The following is a 19,332-nucleotide window of genomic DNA, read 5'->3' on the forward strand; positions in this document are numbered from 1 at the left end:
GTCCGTGGTGGGGGCAGGTCCCAGGGCCGTGAGCCCGGGGGCGATGGAGGGACGGGGGCGCGAGGGGAACCCCGCGAGGGCCCAGGGCCCCCCAAAACACGAGTGTGCTCACGCGCGTGGCAGGGACAGCTCCGGGCAGCCTCGAGCCCTGGCTGATCATGGCTGGCCCAGACGTGGGGTGCAGGTGGGGAGATATCAAAGGTCCCCACCCCCTACCGTTTGGTCCGTATGTCCATGTTTAGGTCCTGCCCTGCTTTGCAGAGGTGCCGGCTGCCCCTAAGCCCAGGGGGAAGAGCTCAAGCCCCAGTAACCACCCCCGAAGACTAAAATACGCAGAGGTTTGTAGAAACCTCACTCAGGACGAAGGCTCCCAGACGAGGCACCAGCGCCCGTGCCTTTGCTACGGGTTTGTCCCGACCGAGCTCCTGAGCAGAGCACAGACAGGGCTTGGCACGGGGGGAGGTGGGCCTGAGCCCCGGTGCGGCTCAGAGGCATCAGATGGGGCCCTGTCCCTTCGCCTTCCCGGCTGGTGGGGGGCTTTCAGGGACGGGCACCCACGGTTCCTTCGTTTGAGCCCTCCCGGCTCAGGCACGCAGGGGAGCGTTGCCTGTCCCCTGCTGTAGCTGCAGCAGGTACGCAGCTGCAGAGCATTTCTGCTTTTACGGACCATTGACACCGTCGTGCTACGGAAATCTGGGGAGAAACAGGGCACTAAATGACTTGCAGCTCCAGAAAGATGGAAGCAAAGTCAAAGCTTCTCTTTTATCAACTCTTATTTTATTAATTTATAAATACTGTTGTGTTTACAAGCATCATAGATGTGAATATTATTCCCAAACTTTCAAACACATAATACTTATAATACTATATAACAACAACCAGTAAAACAAATCATTCATCTCAGGGTTTGAAAGGCCACTCAAAAGTTGCATAAAAATACATTCTCTCCCCATCTCGTCAGCTAGTCCTGCTTCTCCAAGGAGTTTATTTACAAAGAGCCATCATCAAACTCGCAGCCACAATAGGCGGGTTCACCCCAAGCAATAAAAATGAATTCACCCCAAGCAATTGCTTAGAAAAAAAGCGTTGTGTTCTCCAGTGGAGATCACGTCTGGCAAATGCTCTGGTTCAAATAGGGATCAGTTTTAAAAACTGCTTGCTTTGCACTCTGTCCCAAGCGCAGAGTGCAAGGTGTCCTAGCGGCACCTCCTCAGTGCACTGGTTATGTCAGGCATTAAGTGAGACCAAAAAAAATTCATTCTCAAGAATTTGGTTTGCAGTTGCATCGTGATCACGAAATACTCACAGCTTTGGCTAGTCAGCAAGACTGAACCGTTGGGGGGTCCTCTACCCTCGTCAGAGTTCAGGGGATAATCCAGTGCTAAGCAGACACTTCAGCTGAAGTGGTTTGGCTTTGCAAGGTGCCACGCGGAGGAATGAAGCCTTCCGCACCCTTTGCATACCGTTCCTTAGGATAAAACGCAATGAGCGTCCTGGTAGGAAGGGGCAAAACGTCAGCACAGGCTGGATTTGTCAGATTGGGTTGAACCCTCTCCCTAAAACAGATACCAGGCTTCTTCGCGCTGCCAGGAACCTGCCTCGTGAGAAGAACAGGATCTTTAGTCTGAAATCTCGTCCCTCGTCCTGCTGGGACGCACAACCTGAGATGCGCGCGTTGGCACGCCAGCGCTGCGCCGGCCGCCGGCAGCCCCAGCAGGCGAGTATCTTCCTCTCCGCGTGGCACAGAAGGGACTGGACTCCTGTTTAGAGCTGGGAGAGCCCAAGTCTGAAGCGAGGAGTGGGTCACCAAGAGAAAAAACATCAAGAGCCGCAGAACTACTCACATAAAGAGTGCACCAAGAGGGAACGGCGTGCAGAAAAAGCATTGACCGGATCTCAAGACTTAAAGCTGTTAAATATAGCAGGGTTAAAATAAAGTAATATAAAAAGGATGCCTGGCTTAGGCAGTGCTCTGCAGAAACCCTGATGCCGTTACCAGCTTTGGTCTCTTCCTCCCCAAAGCGCAGCAGCAGAGGAAGGGCCGCAGTGTACCAGGAGACACGGCATCTCGTGCCGTGGACACGTAACTCCGCTGGCTGAGGAGCGGTGGAAGAGGAACCTCTGTCTAGAGCTGCCTGGGAAAAAAACGGCAGCTCGAAGAAGAGCTAGAGAGGTGGAAACAGGCAGGACGGGGAGGGGAAGGGGAAAAAATGGAGAATTAGGGGAAAAAAAAAAAAGAAAAAAACCCAAGGGAGAGGAAAATAAACACGCTTTCTGAAGCAATAACCAGCAAAAGGTTCCAAAAAGCCCAGGCTTGGCTGACAGAGATAAATTTTACCCTGTTGAGCAAGCTCAAGAATTATGCTCATTTTCAAGTATCTCATCTATCTCTCTCATAGCGGAAAGAGTCCCACCAGCCCGTGGGAGCCGCGAGCCCCCAGTCAGCAGAGGTGGCCAGGAACGTGGGTAGAACTTCTTCATGGCAACCTCCAAGTTCAATGACCGAGACTCCAACTCTCAGCCAGACGGAGCAGGGAAATCAAAGGACAAAGGGAATGGAAGGACAAGGATGGAAGGATGTAGATGGGAAAGTGGTTTGGATACAGCAAGAAGTCTCTGAGAGGGAAGGTATCGTTCGAGAGAACGGGGAAGCTCAACAGATCTGATGACAGGTTACTGCTGCTATCATCAAAATCACACAGCACGTAGAGGAGCCACTGTCTAAATGCCCATAGAGAGAACAATTTCAAACTGTTCTGAGTATGTGTAACATTAAAGAGTTGGGTTTTTTTGAGGTTTCCTTCAAGGTCAAGGCTTATTGCAAGCTTTTGACAGACTAAAAGACTTTCATCCTAGCGATACAGTTACCAGCACGCCCAAGGGCAGCTCCTTGTCCCTCTGACACCAACACACCTACACCTTTCCAAGGCATGCGGGAGGACGAGTGATCGCTGCTTCATGCTCCTCTGCCTTGAAACCCAGCTGCTTCACCAACAGATGGGTGGGACTGGACTCTGGCATTCCCCCTCTCTACAAACCAACCAGCGCTGCCTTTCACTTGGTCAGCCTCCTGCTGCAAATCAAAGCAAGGCACCTGAGATACCAGCCCAGACTCCTCTACAGGGCTCTGCCTTCATGAAGGTAACAGGAAAACGTCCCAGATGGCTGTTAGGAGGCAGGGGCTGGTTTCTGGTGTAGGCAAGGTGATTCACGCTCACCTGCATGTGAAAGCAGCAGAGGATCTCTAGGGGTTCAAGCTTGTCCTTCAGAAAGCTTGGCAAGTATCTGCAATACGTCCTATCCCGAGGAGGAAGAGTCCAGATGCAATTAGCAGATGCTACTGAGACAGGAGCTCTGGAAGGATACGTGATACCAAATCACCCAGGCTGCGGAGGAAAGGTGGGGTGAGGGGTAAGGGGTCTGACGCCGAGAGCCAGCGCTGACGTTACTGAACAGGTTTGAAATCTTATATTGATAAGACTCAGTCTACCGGGGCAAAAGAAGAAGGTCTCTGTGCAAAGCAGCTGTCGTCAGCCTGTTACAGAAATCAGCCCTGGTGGCTTTCACAGCATCACATTTCCACCAGAGTCCCCCATCTCGGGTGGGCTGACGTGCAGTCTCTGAGTCCCAGCCCACGTTCACATTTCCCACCTGTAAAGGGCTTGGATGTGCTGGATTAGTTCTTTAGGCGTCACTTTTTAAAGTAGGAGCTACCTACTCCAGATCGGAGTCCAACACCAAATACTGGGCTTCTGGAAGAAGACATTTTGGCAGCTCAAACCCAGTCCTCACGTTTCTCTTCTTCCTTGAATAAAATGTCCGAGATACCACAACATGCTTAAATTAAAAATAATAAAATGGCAGGGGTGTGTGTTGTGGGGGAAATAAGGGCAGAAAGGGAATGTACAGCAAAGGGCAGGGCAAGGCAGGTGTGGCAGATTGATCCCACGGCTGAAATGCTTGCTGTACTTTTGACAGGAGGAAAAGAGGGGGATAGGGCTTGGCGGCGGGGTTGGCAGCTCGTGTAGGGCACCCCTCTTCGTCCTGCCTTTGCTCAGGCTTCCTATTTGGAGAGCTTGCTGATGACACGAATGAGGGCTCCGTTCTCATCCTTCAGCCTTTGGTTGTCCGACTTCAGCTCTGTCAAAATCTGCAGAGAGACAAAGACGAGGCGGGGTTACGGCGCGGCGCTGCCGGCTGGAGAAGCCCTGTGGCTCAGAGGGAACAGCGGGGACGTGGCAGCCCTGCGGCCAGGGCGGCAGCTGGATGCTCAGCTTGTGTCCTTCTCACCGCTGATGTGCCGCAGCAGCGTGCCGAGCTTGCCTTCCTGGACACCCTCCACCCAGCGCACTTTTAATATTGATAATTTCTCTGTAACATCTCCAGGATTTTTACAAACTGGGCACCAGGTGTGGAGGGGTCGAGAGGGGACTGAGCACAGCAAAGAGCCAGGGAGCCCCTGGAGCTGGGAAAGGCCGTGGTGAGAAGCGATGCCGCGGCCTCAGCACGGGACCAGGCTGGGAGGGCAGGAACCATTTCTGAGCTGTGTCATCCCAAACCTGTTCCCAGAGGCTATACAGGGCTCAGCAGGAAACTATAAAGCTGTTTTTTCTGATTTGTTTTTTCCATTTTACCAGGACTAGAGTGGAAAACAAAAGGTCTGAAATTCTCACTCAGGACTGGACCAAGCCTGGCTTGCACAATCTCTTCAGAATAAACCCAATCTCCTTGGGATCCCGTAGATGTTTAATGCAAACGCGCATGCCACAGCCAGACTGGCAGAACATACTGACGCTGGAGACACCTCCTCAGTGCTCGAGGCTGGAGCTCAACCAAGGGTCGCAACACAGACAAAAGCCAGAGAGCTTTTGGTTGGAAATAGAGAAGAAATAGCTTCGACAACACCTGCCCACTTCTCATTGGCAAAAACCCCTCCCGACTCCCCTTGCTTCCCACCCTGCAGGTGGGTGACCTTCGGTGGAGCGTCCCCCACCGCTCGGGGACTGGAAGGAGACCCCACGCTCCCGTCTCGGGGTGCGACACAGAAGGTGACACTTGCACCACGGGTGCCAGGAGCCCTGAGGGGACCAGCCCCAGAGCCTGCTGGAACATGCCAGGGTGGAGCGGGGTCACGTGCAGGTGTGAACGGCACCGGTGGGAGCTCAGCAATGACTTGAGGAGGATCTTAGAGGAATTCCCCCAAATTCAAAATTCCCACTAAACCTTCTCCTTCCTCCTAAGCTGGCGTTTCAGCTCTCACCACAACCTCCTGCCCGTTCCTCTCATCTGCAGCCCCTCCACGACCACCGCCACCGAGCGCAGGCAGCTCCCGGGGCAGACGCCAGCTCCCTCCGCTCCTGCCGGAGCAATTCCCTCCTTTCACAGTCAGGCCAAGCCATGCTTGGCCCCAACGCGCCTGACCCCGTCCCCGCTGGCGCTGGTGGTGGATGCTCCAGACGGGAGGTTTTGTAAGAGAGAGAGGAGGGGGAAAGTGCAGCATGGCGGGATACCGGGGAAAGGGTACAACTGCGTGATGGGCTGGCCGGAGCTTCAGCTAGTGATGCTGAAGTGTCTCACTGGAGCCAGCGGTGGTGCGACAGGCATGTCTCCATGACAGGGCTGTCACCAGAACAGCAGTCGTGACTCCTTATGCAATTTCTCATGGCCACATGAGAGGTATCGCCCATCACCAAAGCGCTCAGGGGCCCAGAGAAAGGGGCAGAGCACTTGCTGTCTGACTCCGCACTCCTCCGTTTCCTCCTGAGCTTCACCTAACGCTCCCAACACAGCACGGTGCCTTCCAGTCCAGTGCACTGCGACACCCCAACCACCTACTGGGGTCTGCGGATGGACAGTCCCTGTCCTCTACGTCACTGCTTGGGGTGGCCTTGCAGTCTTGAATGTGTCCATCACTGCAATACGGTCGTGATATGAAGTTCTGCCACTTGCTTTGGCAGACAGAATCTGTCACAGGTTTCCAGAAGCAACATCAGACAGCAACCATCCCGGCTCTCCAGCTCACTGGAAGCTCTGATGGTGGCTGTGCCTTACACACATGCTTCAATGCAACTTTGTTGATTTATTTGAAAAGGAAGGAACATAAGCACATGTAAAGCAAGTGCTTCTTGAAAAGTTTCCCAGCTGTAACCCCACTCCATCAGCTTCCAGTGAAGCTTTCTGAAAACTAAAAATCAGCCTTAAAAAATTTCATTCCTCCCCGGCCAAGGGCATTCCTCCCTTCGAAGCAAAGCAGCCTCAAGTTGGGTAAAATAAACGGCACGTGAAGCAGGCTGGTAATGCAGGGGCCTGAAAACCCAAGCTTTATAAATGTCTCCTTGGAAATGGCACGGAGGGGTGCGGCACAGCCCGCAGGGGACGGCGAAGCTGACCGCGACGCAGCGTCGGCGTAAAGGGAGTTTTGGGCTAGAGGCTGGTGCGAGCAGCGGTGCTGTGTGTTACCTGTGACACTGGAGAAGGCGGCACTTCAGAAATTACGTGGATTTTGCAAAATGAGATTCTTTGAAAAGCACCACTGCTGCAAGAGCGTGGTAAGTCTGTCAGAGTTTAAAACAGTGACATTACTGCGTAGCTGTGATGTCTACAGACACCGGTGAGACAAGGTTTACAGGTACCAGCAACATGCTAAAAGAGTTGAAAAAAAGCCAGCAGGGCTTGCAGACACACGGCTCTTCTCCAGTTTGGGCACCAGCAGCGCACTGCAAACCTATAAGCAAGCCGGGAAGGATCAGTCCGCCCGCGTCGCAGCCAGCCTGCACGAGAGACAAGGCACGTCCGAGCAGACGGGGTTAGCAGGGGGAAAGCCATAATGCGAATATTTCCTAGGAGGAGAAGAGAGATGGGTGACTTACGGCTTGTGAAACATTATTTCCCTGACTCTGGCAATAGTTTTGCTCAATTTTCCCTCTCAGATCTCAAAGCACGTTGGGAAGGAGAATGACTTAAACTCACCGCTTGGGAGAAGGAATGAGTCAGTGACAGGTTCGAGAATACTTTCGCAGATTTAAACCAGAAAAACGGTGAGATCATTTAACCTGACCATTGGCACATGCGGGCCACGTAACCCGAAACACCCCTCCCTCCGCCCCTGCGATACACGCGCGGTCTTGAACTGAGACTCCTGGAAAGGGGAAGCCACAATTCCCCTGGTTGGCTTGTTTCTACAGTTAATCATCCTTGATATAATTTGTGTGCTAAGAATAGATTTTTTTATACCTTAGTGCCACTTCCAGCCCACGAGAGCATACTGCTTCTTCCTTTTTTTTAAAAAAAAGGCGGCCTGAAGGGGCCTGAATATCCCTACTAACCTGCAAAAGACAGGCAGGGCCCTGAGAAAGAAGCATTTACAGATTTTAGCCAATGAAGGAGCAAGAAAGGACGGAATTTAACTGCGTGTTGTGTGAGGGCAAAGCTTACAGAAGGCTTGTCCTTGGATTTCAAACACTAATTGCTCTGCACTGAATTTAAAACACAAGATGAAAAAAGAAAGTGCATCTGGCCGGCCTCCGATCGCGTCCCCTGCCTGGCAGCCAGGCCGCCGGAGGCAGCGGGGACGCTGCAGCCCGGGACCTCAGGCTCAAAAACCGAACTCAAGACTCTCTTTGAAATGAGGGAAGGAGCTTGTTCTCTTTGCTCAAGTGACCAAGAAAACCTGCTGAGGACTGCCCAGTTGTAGGTTTTCTAAAAATCACTTTCCTGTCTAAAACGTGCACTTTTTGTAACATCCCTAGAAATTTATTAGATTGTTCATTCTGACTTTGGATAATCTTATTTTCTGGGTGCCAGCTTCTCACTGAACTAAGTCCAATTAAAAAAGAATTGTATTATGAGCCGACACATAGCATAAACCCCCTGTTTCGAGGTAAGGTAATGTCTAACCCACTGGCACCGAGAAGGCCCCCCAAAGCCATTTGCCAGCGTTAAGCCTCAGGGAAGCAGCTGACCCGCCACTCCTCAGTAGCCATCTCAGTGCCATCCACCCAACTCCACGCCTTCACATCAAGGCAGGGAGCCCGTCCTCCTGTTTCTCTCCCGGATGATGGGAGGCATGGACCTCCTCCACAGGGACAAGGCGACCCCCCGCTGCGGGCGGTTAGTAAAACGGCGAGGTCAGCATCATCTGCAAGCAGAGCGAAAGTCAGCAGGACCCAACAGAGTCTCCAGCGAGAACCTGCCTTCAGCTGGGCAGCAACACCATGCTTTTGGCTTTCAGAGGATCCTTTGCCACATGCTGCTTTTGAGCCACAAGCTTCACCAGACACCCTCCAGAGCAAGGAGGCGAGGGGGACGAGCCCGGCCAAGGGAGGGGAGACCTGCCTGGAAGAGTGGAAGAGGGAGGCGAGATGAGCCGGCGGGAAAGCAGCTACAGCTCCTCTGATTCGGAGGGCTTGGCAGGCAGAGAAAGTCTGGCTACGACCCGGGTCAGAGCCCTGTTTTCAGCCAGCAGTTGCTCATTCATCTGCCTCAGAGTGTGAATCTGTTTGAGCTGGTGGAGATTCTGCAGAGAGTGAGAGGAGTGGACAGAAAAATACAGAGAAAACACACCACGAAGACAAAAGGGCACAGAAACGTGAATTTAGTCCACAAGCAGTAAAAGAAAAAAAAAGAGAATAAAAGAAAAACTAGTAGCAGTGAGGGCTGGATGGGCAGCAGCTCAGATGCGTAAGGGGAAAGCCTTACAACGCACTGAGGATGTTTTGGGAACCATCCCTTTCTCCAGGGGCCCCCAAAGCCTTTAAAAAGGTCAAATAAAGGCATTTCCCACCACAAAGCAGGACAGTCTCTTGCAGGTTACCCAGTTTACCCAGACGGTGAGCTCCAGCAGCACACAGCCCCTGGACTTAGGAACTACTGTGAGAACTATCCCCATTGACTTACCACCTACGTAGGCTTTGAAAACACTGCTGGCCACTGAGAATTTCTTTAGAACTCCTTTTCTTCGTGTATCCCTAAAAGCTAAAGCAGTCTTGTGTAGCAAAGGGTGAAGAGAGCTTGATGGGAGATTTTAAAGGCACAGACTGAGGCACCTGAAAGTGTCACTGCAGCCCACCGAGACACGTACCGCGTCGGCTCGCGTCCCTCATCCCTGCGGCACCTGAATGATGGCTCTTGGGTCTGCTCAGGCTTCAGTCCTGCCAAAAGGTCTGGGGCGTGTGGGGGTTTTTCATCCCTGCCCAGATTCAACTCTTCTCTGTTACAGGGCTCAATTTATCTCTGATCTCCAGAGGTGACAAGTCAGAACCTTAAACTGCTCATTTTAACTAGAGGAGTTTGAATGACAGCATCTCACACAGGAGGCACGTGAAAACATGGCATTCTTGGTTACGAAAGAAACAGGTGGGCAAAGGACGGTGTAGAAATCGAGCCCCAAAGCTGGGGCTAGCACAGGTATGGCAGCAACGGGGAGATACAGAACACAAAAGCAATGAGGAAGACAAAATGGGAAAATGGTAAAAGCCATGCAGACATCACCATTTCTACAAGGACGACATTTTTCCCGGTGATGCTAAAACAAAACCATGTGCTGGACATTTATACGAAGTACAAACATGCTGAGGGCTGCAGAGGTGCTTTCTGAGCAGCATCCCGTCCCTCCGGCCTCCTGACAGCTCGTCGGGCAGCGGGGCCACGTGAGAAACTCCCCTCCACGGTGGAGGGAGCACAGACCCCAGGCAGGGGGAAGGTGGAGGGGAAGCATTGGCGAGAAGGGTTGTTTTAAGTTCAAGTGAAAAAATCCCAGCCCAGAACCAAAGCAGCTTCTGTCTTGCCTGCAAACCAACGTGCTCTTCCCTGTGTCCTCCTTCTCGTGAGCTTGCCACGGCAGGGAGGAGACAGCAGGAAGGGTCTACTGGGAAGGGGATTCCTTTCTGCCATCTAATTAGCAGAAAGCGCTCAAAGGGAGGTCACTGTCTGTCCTTAACCAGAAGCAGCACGGGCAAATCTACGGTGATACAAAGAACTTGCATGGACTTCCACCCAACTCGCATGACCTGGAGCTGGCTGCAGTTGGCAAGGAACCTGCTGCATCCCAGGGCATTTTGTCCAAGGGCTCATTCCTGTGTAAAAGAGAAGTATTTCGTGTAGCCCCATCCATCAGCTCGATTCTACCTACTCAAAAGCACTCCCTCCGCTCCCCGTTAAAGAATCGAGATACTTTGTCCAAAAGCCTTGCAAAACCAATGGAAGCAAGGCAGGACTTGCAAGCAAGGCTGGACTACGCCAACGCGACTCTGACACTGGATAAATCAACAGGTCCTGAGGCAGAGCTACAGCCAACAAACTGCCGGAGAGCTTCAGGGACATCTCGGCAGCCAGATCCCCACTCCCCAGATCTCAGCCATCTATCTATCACTTAACCCACCCGAGCTGTGCCGACTCCCGCTGCGCTCGGTGAGGACACAGACGGACATCACCCGTCTGTCCTGTGATAAAGCACACCCGGGAGCCACCGGAGGATGGTGCATATGGGAAAAGCCGTTTCTTTTGGTGATATCGTGGATTATAAACATCCTCTGTTTTATCACAGGGAACTCAGCTGAGCACCTGGCTGGCAGAAAACATCAAACCTATGTGAAACGGGGTGCCACGCTACGCAGGATAGAGAGGGTGGTGATCGTTTTAGAGACCACCTTTAGTTTTCCATACCAATACAGCATGAAACCTCAGCACGGCACGATCAGACGCGGCTCAGCCTCAGCACGCTGCCACAGATGATAAAAAGGCTCACTTATGTAAAAGTGTGTGTGTGCTGCAGGTAGGACAGCCTTCTATTTATCCAAGAAACCTAGCAGAGGCCGGGAAGCTGGGACTGAAGCCAAGGGCGAAGACCAGGATCTGGATGATACCGCTGTGATTGCTTATCACTCTGCTTGATACCTGGCTTACTGAAAGCAGGTTTCTCAGTTCAGCTCTACCTGCCTTCAATTAAAGGATTTTGTGCCTGCAACACTAGGGGAAATAAAAATGCCCAAAGCATGCACAATGTACAAAGCCAGGAGGTGCAGTGCTGCTACGGAATAAAGAAGCTTCTGTGACCTTCAAGAAAAATTGCTGTGTTAAGTTGGGACCTCAGGCACTTGGCATTGAATTCAATTCAGTGCAAATGCTAATTTTCTTTCTCCTTCCTCAGCCAAGTTGCTGTATCTCCGGTCAGATTCTGCAGTCACTTAGGAAAACGCTGCACAGCTCTGTCACCTTCGCAAGAGCAGGTCTGCAGGAGCAGCTCTGGCACCAAAGGCTTCTTTGGGATCACTGAGTTTGTCCTGCTCCTCTCCACTTCTTGATTGCTTCATTAGCAGTGGTGAAACTCATGAAAGGAGCAAAGCTCGTTACCTCAAGCATAGCCTGAAGTACAAAGTGTTTCTGCCACGGAAACCCAGGACCATCCCGTGACCACTGCTGTGCCTCCTCTTCCTCAGAAGTCAGCTGCCAGAAGAGGAAAAGCCCTGGCCAGGACATCTGATGCACAGAGCTGGACACAGACACCCGGGGATTAAAAACCTGGATGGGAGCCATGCTGGACTGGTTCAATTGAAAGAGCAGCGGGAAGAATCCCAAACCCCACAGTATTACCTGAGAGCTAATAACCTGGCCTGTTTGGATGTTGCCCCTTGCTGCTCTCCATGTTAAAGGAAAGTGGTGGATTTGCTTAAGTCGCTTATTCCTTCTGATTCTGCTCGGCAGCTACTCAGCTAGCACAAGAAGCAGGAATGGAAGTCTAACCAGAATTAATAGATTTGTTTTCCTGTCTCAGCTTCCACACTAGGGATTAACACAGACGCTCTGTGGAGGTTCTCTCATTCTAGGTAAACACAGCTGGGCTGACTCTCCCGCTTTAAGGCATGGTGTAAGTGGACACGAACGTGCTTTCCTTAGGGACCTGTCCAGTTCCACTTTCTTATCTTCAGAGATTTCCTACTCCTTTTATTGAGTGGCTGTCAAGAAAGACATGTCACAGCGCACACAGGTACGTTTTTGCAAAAACTAGTGAAAAAGTAGAACCTCAGAAGAGATATTTTCAACTTTCACGTCTATTCATTCTCCTAACAAAAGGCCACTTTGGTTGTTCAGTGCAGCAAGAACGCAGCAAGAGCAAAGAGCGAGTACCACGCTCGAGGCCCTGAGAGCTCCTTTTCAGCGAGACCACAGGCTCCGTTAGCAGTGACCAGCAGCTTCGGGGCAATATAAGAACATGTCAAACTCCCAGCAGCGCTTCTCCTTTTGCACCAGCTTGGCTTCCATCGGTCCGCAGCTCCAGACCACCCCAACCAGAGGTGCTTTGGATGCATCCCGCAGTTCCTACAGACGCCTTCTGTCATTAATTGCTTTCCAAACCAATATAAATGTTCAAAAGCGACAGGCCACTAGAGGACACCAATTTGTCTTTTTACTCCACAGACTGAGCTGGTTTGCAGAGTGATCTGCATAGCTGAAGAAACAACACAAACTGCTGCTGTCTGCATTTTCTCTTGAAGGCCATATTTCTGTAACGACAGGAAGGTCTTTCTGGAGTTAAAGGCTGCTACCTGTTCAGTGAACAAAGAATTTGGAATTTAGGCATATTGAGTCCTTTCTCCTTCCCCTTCTGGCTAGCACATCCACACTTATTTTCTCCTCCGTGAAAGAACAAGAGAGCCTTTACAGTAAGACACCACCAAATCGTTCTGCTACTTATTGCAGCAGAAGATGCAGCACAAGCCAACGGGTCCTTTCAAAGACGTACGCTCGGTAAATACATGAAGCTTCAAATAGAAACATAGAGTTGGAACCTCCTCCGGGGTGGCAGGAAATCTTTTCCATCAGTGCACCGCGCTGGGAGAGCTCACAGCTCTCAGACGGGGTCCTTCCTTCTTAAAGTAGCTTGGTCCCACCTGGGTCATGCTCAAAGGGAAGGAAAGCGCAGGGCACAGAGCAAAGGGGGGCATTCTGTGAATACGAGCATTAAAATATAGTGTAAAATGATGGAACGCTGCAAAATCAGCGTGAAGTTTTAGGTGTACTTAGGCGGCAAAACACACTGCTTCCCGCTCTGCAGTGCTCCCCGCTAGCCCCGTGCTCGCAGGGCATCCAAGCCACGGCAGGAGGGGAACCATCCTTCGAAGCAATGCCCCGAGAGAGAGAACGCGAAGGAGCAGTCGGTGGCGGCTGTCTCGTGACAGTAAGCCATGCTGCACGTTTCACCAGGAAGCAAATTCCTCTTTGCTGAAATCTATTCCAGGCTGACTTACTGACCCAGCCTTCCAGTAACATGCTTTAGGAAGGGAGCACAGAAATACAATCGCTCTGTGTTTTTCTCCTGGCTAGTGTGCGTGATCTCAAAAGCCAGCTTTGTCTTCTTACCCATCTGGAGAGAACCACAACGGCTTAGCTTGGGCTGCAGACTATTCAGAGCACAGAGGATCAGCACACTGAAACTCATCGATGCCACAAAAGGTTAGTTTTGGAAAGCATTAAAGGAGAACAGCTTTCACAGTTCTCAGATCAAACAGCACAACAAATTAAACATATGGTGCAATCAGATGAATGATAATAGGACAGTTTTATTAGTATTTCATGTTTGGAGAACGTGGCCATTAAAGTAAGTTCTGACTGCATAAAGGAACACGCTCAGAGGTAACACGAGTCCCTTCCCACGTACACCTTTAATATCCTACTCCTGGGTTACAATCCCAAAAGATATTAACACAAAGCATAAAAAATGGAATAGGCAGAGCGAATAGATTATTTCCTACCTTCATCTCCTCTTCCATTTCAGAGAGTTTCCGCTCCAGGGCTCGCTTCTCCTGTTTACAAGGATTCATAACAAAGATGGTCACAAGGATTTAAAAGAAAAACAGCACATTTTCTTTTAAAGAAAAATAAGTCTTGTATTTCTGTAGGAGCGTTCACTGGAAAGCATCTCAAAGGAACACACAGGTTACAACCAGGAGCTGATCAGATGGGACAGGCAGCTGGTAAACCAGCAGGCAATAGGCGCTGGACCCGTTTCGGCAGATGTCTTGATCCTGAGCTCTCTTTACAGCCCTTCAGTGAAACTATCCCCCCAGTGATCCCAGTTTTCAGGACTTTCTGATATAATGGGATTTTGAGCTCTGCAGGCGAAGCCATGGATTTAACTGCACCCACTAAAGGAGGCAATGAGAAAACTCACCGAGGCCGTCAAATAAGAAACAGCAAACAGGGAAAGGCGCCTGGAAATCCTGCTTCTCCCAGATTAATTTAGGGCTTCAAAGCTGTGAAGCTGACTGCTTTCAGCATATTTTGGAAACCGCCAATTACACAGGTAGGCTTTGCCATGTGAGTACTGGTGTGGCCTCAGTGGACAGCTAGAGCCCTTGCCTAGAGGGAGAGACCCGGACCCCATCAATGACTTCTTCAACGTGAGGGGGCTCAAACCGCCCGAGGAAAGGGCACCGAGCAGGGGAAATGGCAAATGTGGGTCAGAACAGGCTTTACACTCTCTGCCCCACTTGTTTGCCCTCTGCAAAGAAACATGAGGCCAGGAGAGTGAGGGAAACACAGCTTTTGAGTGTGGCCGTGGGTGATGGGTTCTGGGTCACTTATTGTCCACAGCACACTTCATCCAGGGATTCGTCAGTGCAAAATGCATAAGCCATCCTGGAAGCAGTTAATGACATCTTCACTGAGAACGGTCGGGCACGTTTTTTCTCTCCAACTCTCAGAAACCTGTATTTGTGGCTGGCGTGATCCTAATTCAACAAAAGCGATGCAGGACATTGCCCCAGCTTGGAAGCATCGCACGGGTGGGAGATGGGACGCGTGGTGTGAGCTCCCTCCGGCTGGGGACGTCCGCTCAGGGCAAGTGCTCTGACCACCACGCTCTTTTTTTTTCCAAAAAAAAAGCTCCACCCATGTCACGACTTCCCCCAGCAGCTATCTTCAGATGACAGTGATGGCTGCGTGTTTGATACCCCCGCTCAGCCTGCTCTAAGCACGCCATCAGGCCCACGCAGATCAATGCTTTGAGAACCTCAGTCTGGGGGTTCAGGCTGGTGCAGAGATGCTCGGCTGAGCTTACGCGGCAGTGCCACGGCCCGAGCATCAGCTCAGCTTCAGCAACCTTGGTAACTTCAGCAGTCAAAGCCTGGCACCTGCGCCGGTAGGTATCACACCCTCCTACCGCAGGCTGATGTGCTCTGCCTAGCTCTGTCCAAAGCGGGGATCCTGAACGTCCCCTCCTCTGGGTTATATCTGGCAAATCCTGGGAAATGTTTACACATAAATAATTAAGGCCTTTCATGGTAGAAATTGAATTTAAACACAGGGTTCGACCATCCAGCGAAGCTCCTAAAAATTCAGGAGATGAAACACTTCAGGAGGAAACTCCACTTCAGGCGACCCTCCAACATGTGACTGGACGTTACTGAGAAACTGGAGCCAGGCTCCAGCTTTAATTAACCACTGATGGCCATCAGCTGAAGCAGGGGAGGTTCTGATTAGATACAAGGGGAAAAAACCCGAAAATCACTATAAGGATAGTTAAGAACTGGAAGAAGGGGCTGCAGCTGTGGAAACAACATTCAGGTCTTCGGGAAATGATGGGACAAAGCCCTGACTAACCTGGTTGGCTCTGCTGGGATGCACTACAGATCTCCTCGGGTCCCTTCCAACCTGAGCGAAGCCATGGTCGCTTAAGGCAGAGATTTAGCCAGACACTGCGCATTTGGCTTAGCTTACTGCAATGAATCTGACTGCTCAATTAAGAGGAAGGAGCATTCAAACATTCAGGTTGCCAGCTTAATCATAAGACAGACACCCAGCTAGTGTCTTGCTTTGTTCCCCCTCCACCCCAAAACAGTCTTTATTTATAAGGATCAAGAATATTTTAAAGCATAATGGCCCAACAGTCTCTTAGCACGATACAATACAATTTGTTGGTCTGCAGCTTCCTATTAAGAAAAGAAAGAAATCAGAACTAAGCTGATTTGCAAAGAGAGCAGGAAAGTCTCAGACACCGAAAAGGTCAGAACACAATTATCACTGTGCACTGCTCCACAAGGCAAAAATATAACTTATCTTTTAATTAACACTTTCCTTCAAGAAATTACTATGCCCTGCAGAGCAACATGAGGCAAAGATTCCGACTCAGAAGAAAGCAGACACATACCCTTTTCTCCATCTCCAGCATGCTGGACCGGTCAGAAGTTTTCTCCTGTTTCTGCTATGTAAATTAAAAATAGAAAGCTATTAAAACTGAGGGGCATTCACAGGATGCTACACAAAGGCCTAGATAGCCTACAGATGCACTTTCCCGGAGAATAAGCAGTCTTTACAGAATCACTCACACTTATTTCTGCGAAAAATAACAGTCTCCTCTGTAGCCCCTTCCTTCCCAAGAGCTAAATCCTTTCCCATGCTGGAACATGCACTGGCGTCTCACGGGCCGGTCTAGGAGCCGGTTTTTGCCTTACCTGGGTTGCTTTTTCCAACTTTGATTTGATGTCAGCCAACTCAAGCTGGGCTTCTTGCAGTTTTGACTTCAGCTTTTGATTTTCAGACAGGGCGGTTTCATATAACTGAAATAGGAAACAGAAGATTTCAATTAACCAGGCTGCTCTCCGGCAGACCCAGTTCTGCCGCGCTGCTCCGAGCAGCCGCGTGTCCTCAGCACCGAGCAGGGGCAGCTGCGGGGTCTGCGTCGCTCCCCCGCGTCAGGATATTACAAGCAGGGCACACAGGCCTAGTTTGGATGCTTTCCTTGTGTTTTCATAATGCATATGAAATAAGAAAACAGCTGTTTAATGTTGTAGGGTGTTTAAACACAGCCAAGAGGCAAAGAAAAGGGATGTTTTTAGTTTAGATAAACCGCCACGCATAATAAAGTACTAAGTTGTGTAGGCTGGATGTTATCTGAACGTACAGTTCTGCTGTGCTCCCCAACACAACACATCCTAGTTGCTTTTGTGTGCTTTTAGTCTGAAGAGGAGGAGAAAGGAGGACAATTTTAGGCCACTCCAAAATGGATGTTTTCCCTTCGCCTCCTTCAAACAAGCAGAATTTCCATCCCTCTACGAGGACAAACCGGGCATACTGCCCGCCTCTTCTGGCCAGACATGTTCATGAAGAAGAGTGGGGTGCTGGGGTGCTGCTTACCATGCAAGGCTTTTCAGCATTGCAGTCATTTCAGAATTAAGGTCATCTTAATCTGTTTACTTTTCATATGGTCTTTGCATTGCTGGTAGACGGGCACGGCAGGCTGTATTACTGCCTTTCAAGGATTACGTTGAAAGTTTCAGAGGTTATAGAAAAAATAATTCTGGAATGTTATAGCGGCAGGAGTAATTGTGTGGGGATACGCGTGCTCGAGCCATGCTGGCATGCTCAACGCTGTCTTTCCTTGCTCCTTTCAAATCCCTCCCAGCATTTCTCCAGCCGGACTCCTCAATCCCCCTCCCCCAGAGAGCTGACTTTGCACAGTGTCCTTTCACCCCTTGTCCTTTTTCGACCCTCTGAAGGGCTGATGCATTTGAAAAAGGCTGGTGTGACTTCCAAAAGCAATGGAAACAGAGAAAACGAAAATCAACTTTTTCTCTTTCTTTCCAAAGACTCTCAGCACAGGTTTCTGCAGCAACAGGCAGCTTCTAAGGTGCATGCAGTGACAATAATACGTTTAAAAAATCCTACTTTTTTATAGTCCCTGTTGCTCTCCTCTTCTGCTCTGCTGCTGAGGGCGGCTAACCGGTTCTCCCTCCGGGTGTAGGCACTGGAGCGGCTGGAGGCACGATCGCTGTAGGAGGAGTCACTGGCGGTAGGGTTCGTAGCTGCTTCCAACCTACAACGCGATGAAGATCTAGCACCGTGGAGCTGCTGCTGCTTTGGGACAGCCAGCGTCAGCTGAGCATGGGCGCTGGGACGGCCCATGAGCACCCGCCACCCCGCAGCAGGGCACCGCTGCCGCAGGCGGGCAGCCACCACCCTTCCAAAAACTGGAAAAAATCCCGTGGGTATCAGCCCAAACCCCAAATGGGCAGTAATTTCCCACGGACCTCTCACCTTGATGGTGGAAATGGGCTCCATTTCTAACAGGGCACAGAGGGTTTTCTCTCTGCAGCGTAGCTGTTAAATAATTTGGGGAGCAAAGGATGAAAGCAAACTGGCCCAACGGTTGAGCTAAGGTAAGAACCAAATGGCCAGTACCAGCTTCAGCTTATGCTGTTGATTTGAAGCACAGGGAATCCCCAAAGCCATACAAAAGCATGCTGTCCATAAATATTAAAAAGAAAAAACGCCAAAAAATAAAATTCTTACCTGGAAAGTCTTTCATGCTGGAGGGGAAAAAAAAAAGACAAAGAGAATTAATAATGAGGAGAATTAAAAGTTCAATTCAAGAAATGCAGAGCTACCACGCAGCAGCAATTTCCCACCCTGATACCAGCACGTAGCTCACGACCAGCTCAACAGCACTGCTTCCCATGCCCGGACTGGGAACCACTGATCCCTGCCTGAATCTTTTCAACTGCTTCAGCTTCTCTGAAGCATTTCAGATTTCATTTCTTTTGCTAACCTAAAAACCACTGAACCTTGCTCTTCAAATCCTAGTTTCCAGGACTGAAATCCATTCCTTTGAACCAAAACTAATCTATTGTTTCCCTTTTTAAATCAAGTTATTCTTCCTGACTTTGATCACTGTCCTATGCATGACGGGGGTGAGAGGGATAAATGGACCATGATAGGCATACTCGCTGCGTATTTGTATTGGACTCCAGGAACCACAAATGGTACTTTTTGTCCATGGGCAAGTACCTCCCCCATGAAGAAAAGCTTCACCGTGGCAAGATGACACACAGCAGAAGCGGCACAAGGAAGGGAGAGGAGCCTTACACCACCCAAAAGGGTGGACACGTCGGTTGAAGCGTGTCTTAGGTTCTTCTTTCCCCAACAACAAGCACATCACCCCTGTGCCGTCCTCAGCGCTGCCTTTGCTGCAGCCCGCGATTGCAGAAAGCAAATGGGAACGGCATAGGTGTGCTGCAGGACACGCCGTGCTGACCTGCCGCCTCCGTCTCCGCGAGGTTTCTCTGGGTCTGGCAGAGAGTTACTCAAACTCAAGGTGCCGCCAAACTCTTTTTCAGTCCCTTGAACTGGAAATGGAGCCCAATATTCCCCTGCTAGCTTGATTAGCAGCGTCATTTCTCTGAGTGAGCACAAACCACCCGCAGGCGCTACCAGTTATTTCCCTAGATGCTTTTCAATAAGTGCAAGAGTCAACACAAGAACGACGTTACAGAGAAGATGAGGGGTCAGGCTTTTAGTGCCCAGACATGCTTGTGTTAGAGGCTGCACTGCCTAGCCACA

General features: G+C 50.5%; 1 protein-coding gene across 6 annotated transcripts in view; it reads right to left on the reverse strand.

Annotated features, from left to right (window-relative positions):
• Nucleotides 1-755: 755 nt before the first annotated feature.
• Nucleotides 756-19,332, reverse strand: part of PPP1R12B (protein phosphatase 1 regulatory subunit 12B) — a 130,143-nt gene continuing 111,566 nt past the window's right edge. For 5 of the 6 annotated variants that reach the window (XM_087762106.1, XM_087762108.1, XM_087762111.1 and 2 more), the window contains 6 exons: nucleotides 18,286-18,302; nucleotides 17,662-17,809; nucleotides 16,449-16,553; nucleotides 16,145-16,198; nucleotides 13,749-13,799; nucleotides 756-4,150 (listed from right to left, as the gene is read on the reverse strand). In XM_087762106.1, the coding sequence (XP_087618232.1) occupies nucleotides 4,064-4,150; nucleotides 13,749-13,799; nucleotides 16,145-16,198; nucleotides 16,449-16,553; nucleotides 17,662-17,809; nucleotides 18,286-18,302 (462 nt within the window). In that variant the 3' untranslated portion in view covers nucleotides 756-4,063. Of the gene's footprint in view, nucleotides 4,151-13,356; nucleotides 13,425-13,748; nucleotides 13,800-16,144; nucleotides 16,199-16,448; nucleotides 16,554-17,661; nucleotides 17,810-18,285; nucleotides 18,303-19,332 lie in introns of all 6 variants that reach the window. The other variant, XM_087762107.1, reaches the window with a different exon arrangement.

Source organism: Nipponia nippon, unplaced genomic scaffold (genome assembly GCF_047370975.1).
Source record: "Nipponia nippon isolate SJK-2023a ecotype South Korea unplaced genomic scaffold, ASM4737097v1 scaffold_25, whole genome shotgun sequence".
Classification (NCBI taxonomy): Eukaryota; Metazoa; Chordata; class Aves; order Pelecaniformes; family Threskiornithidae; genus Nipponia; species Nipponia nippon.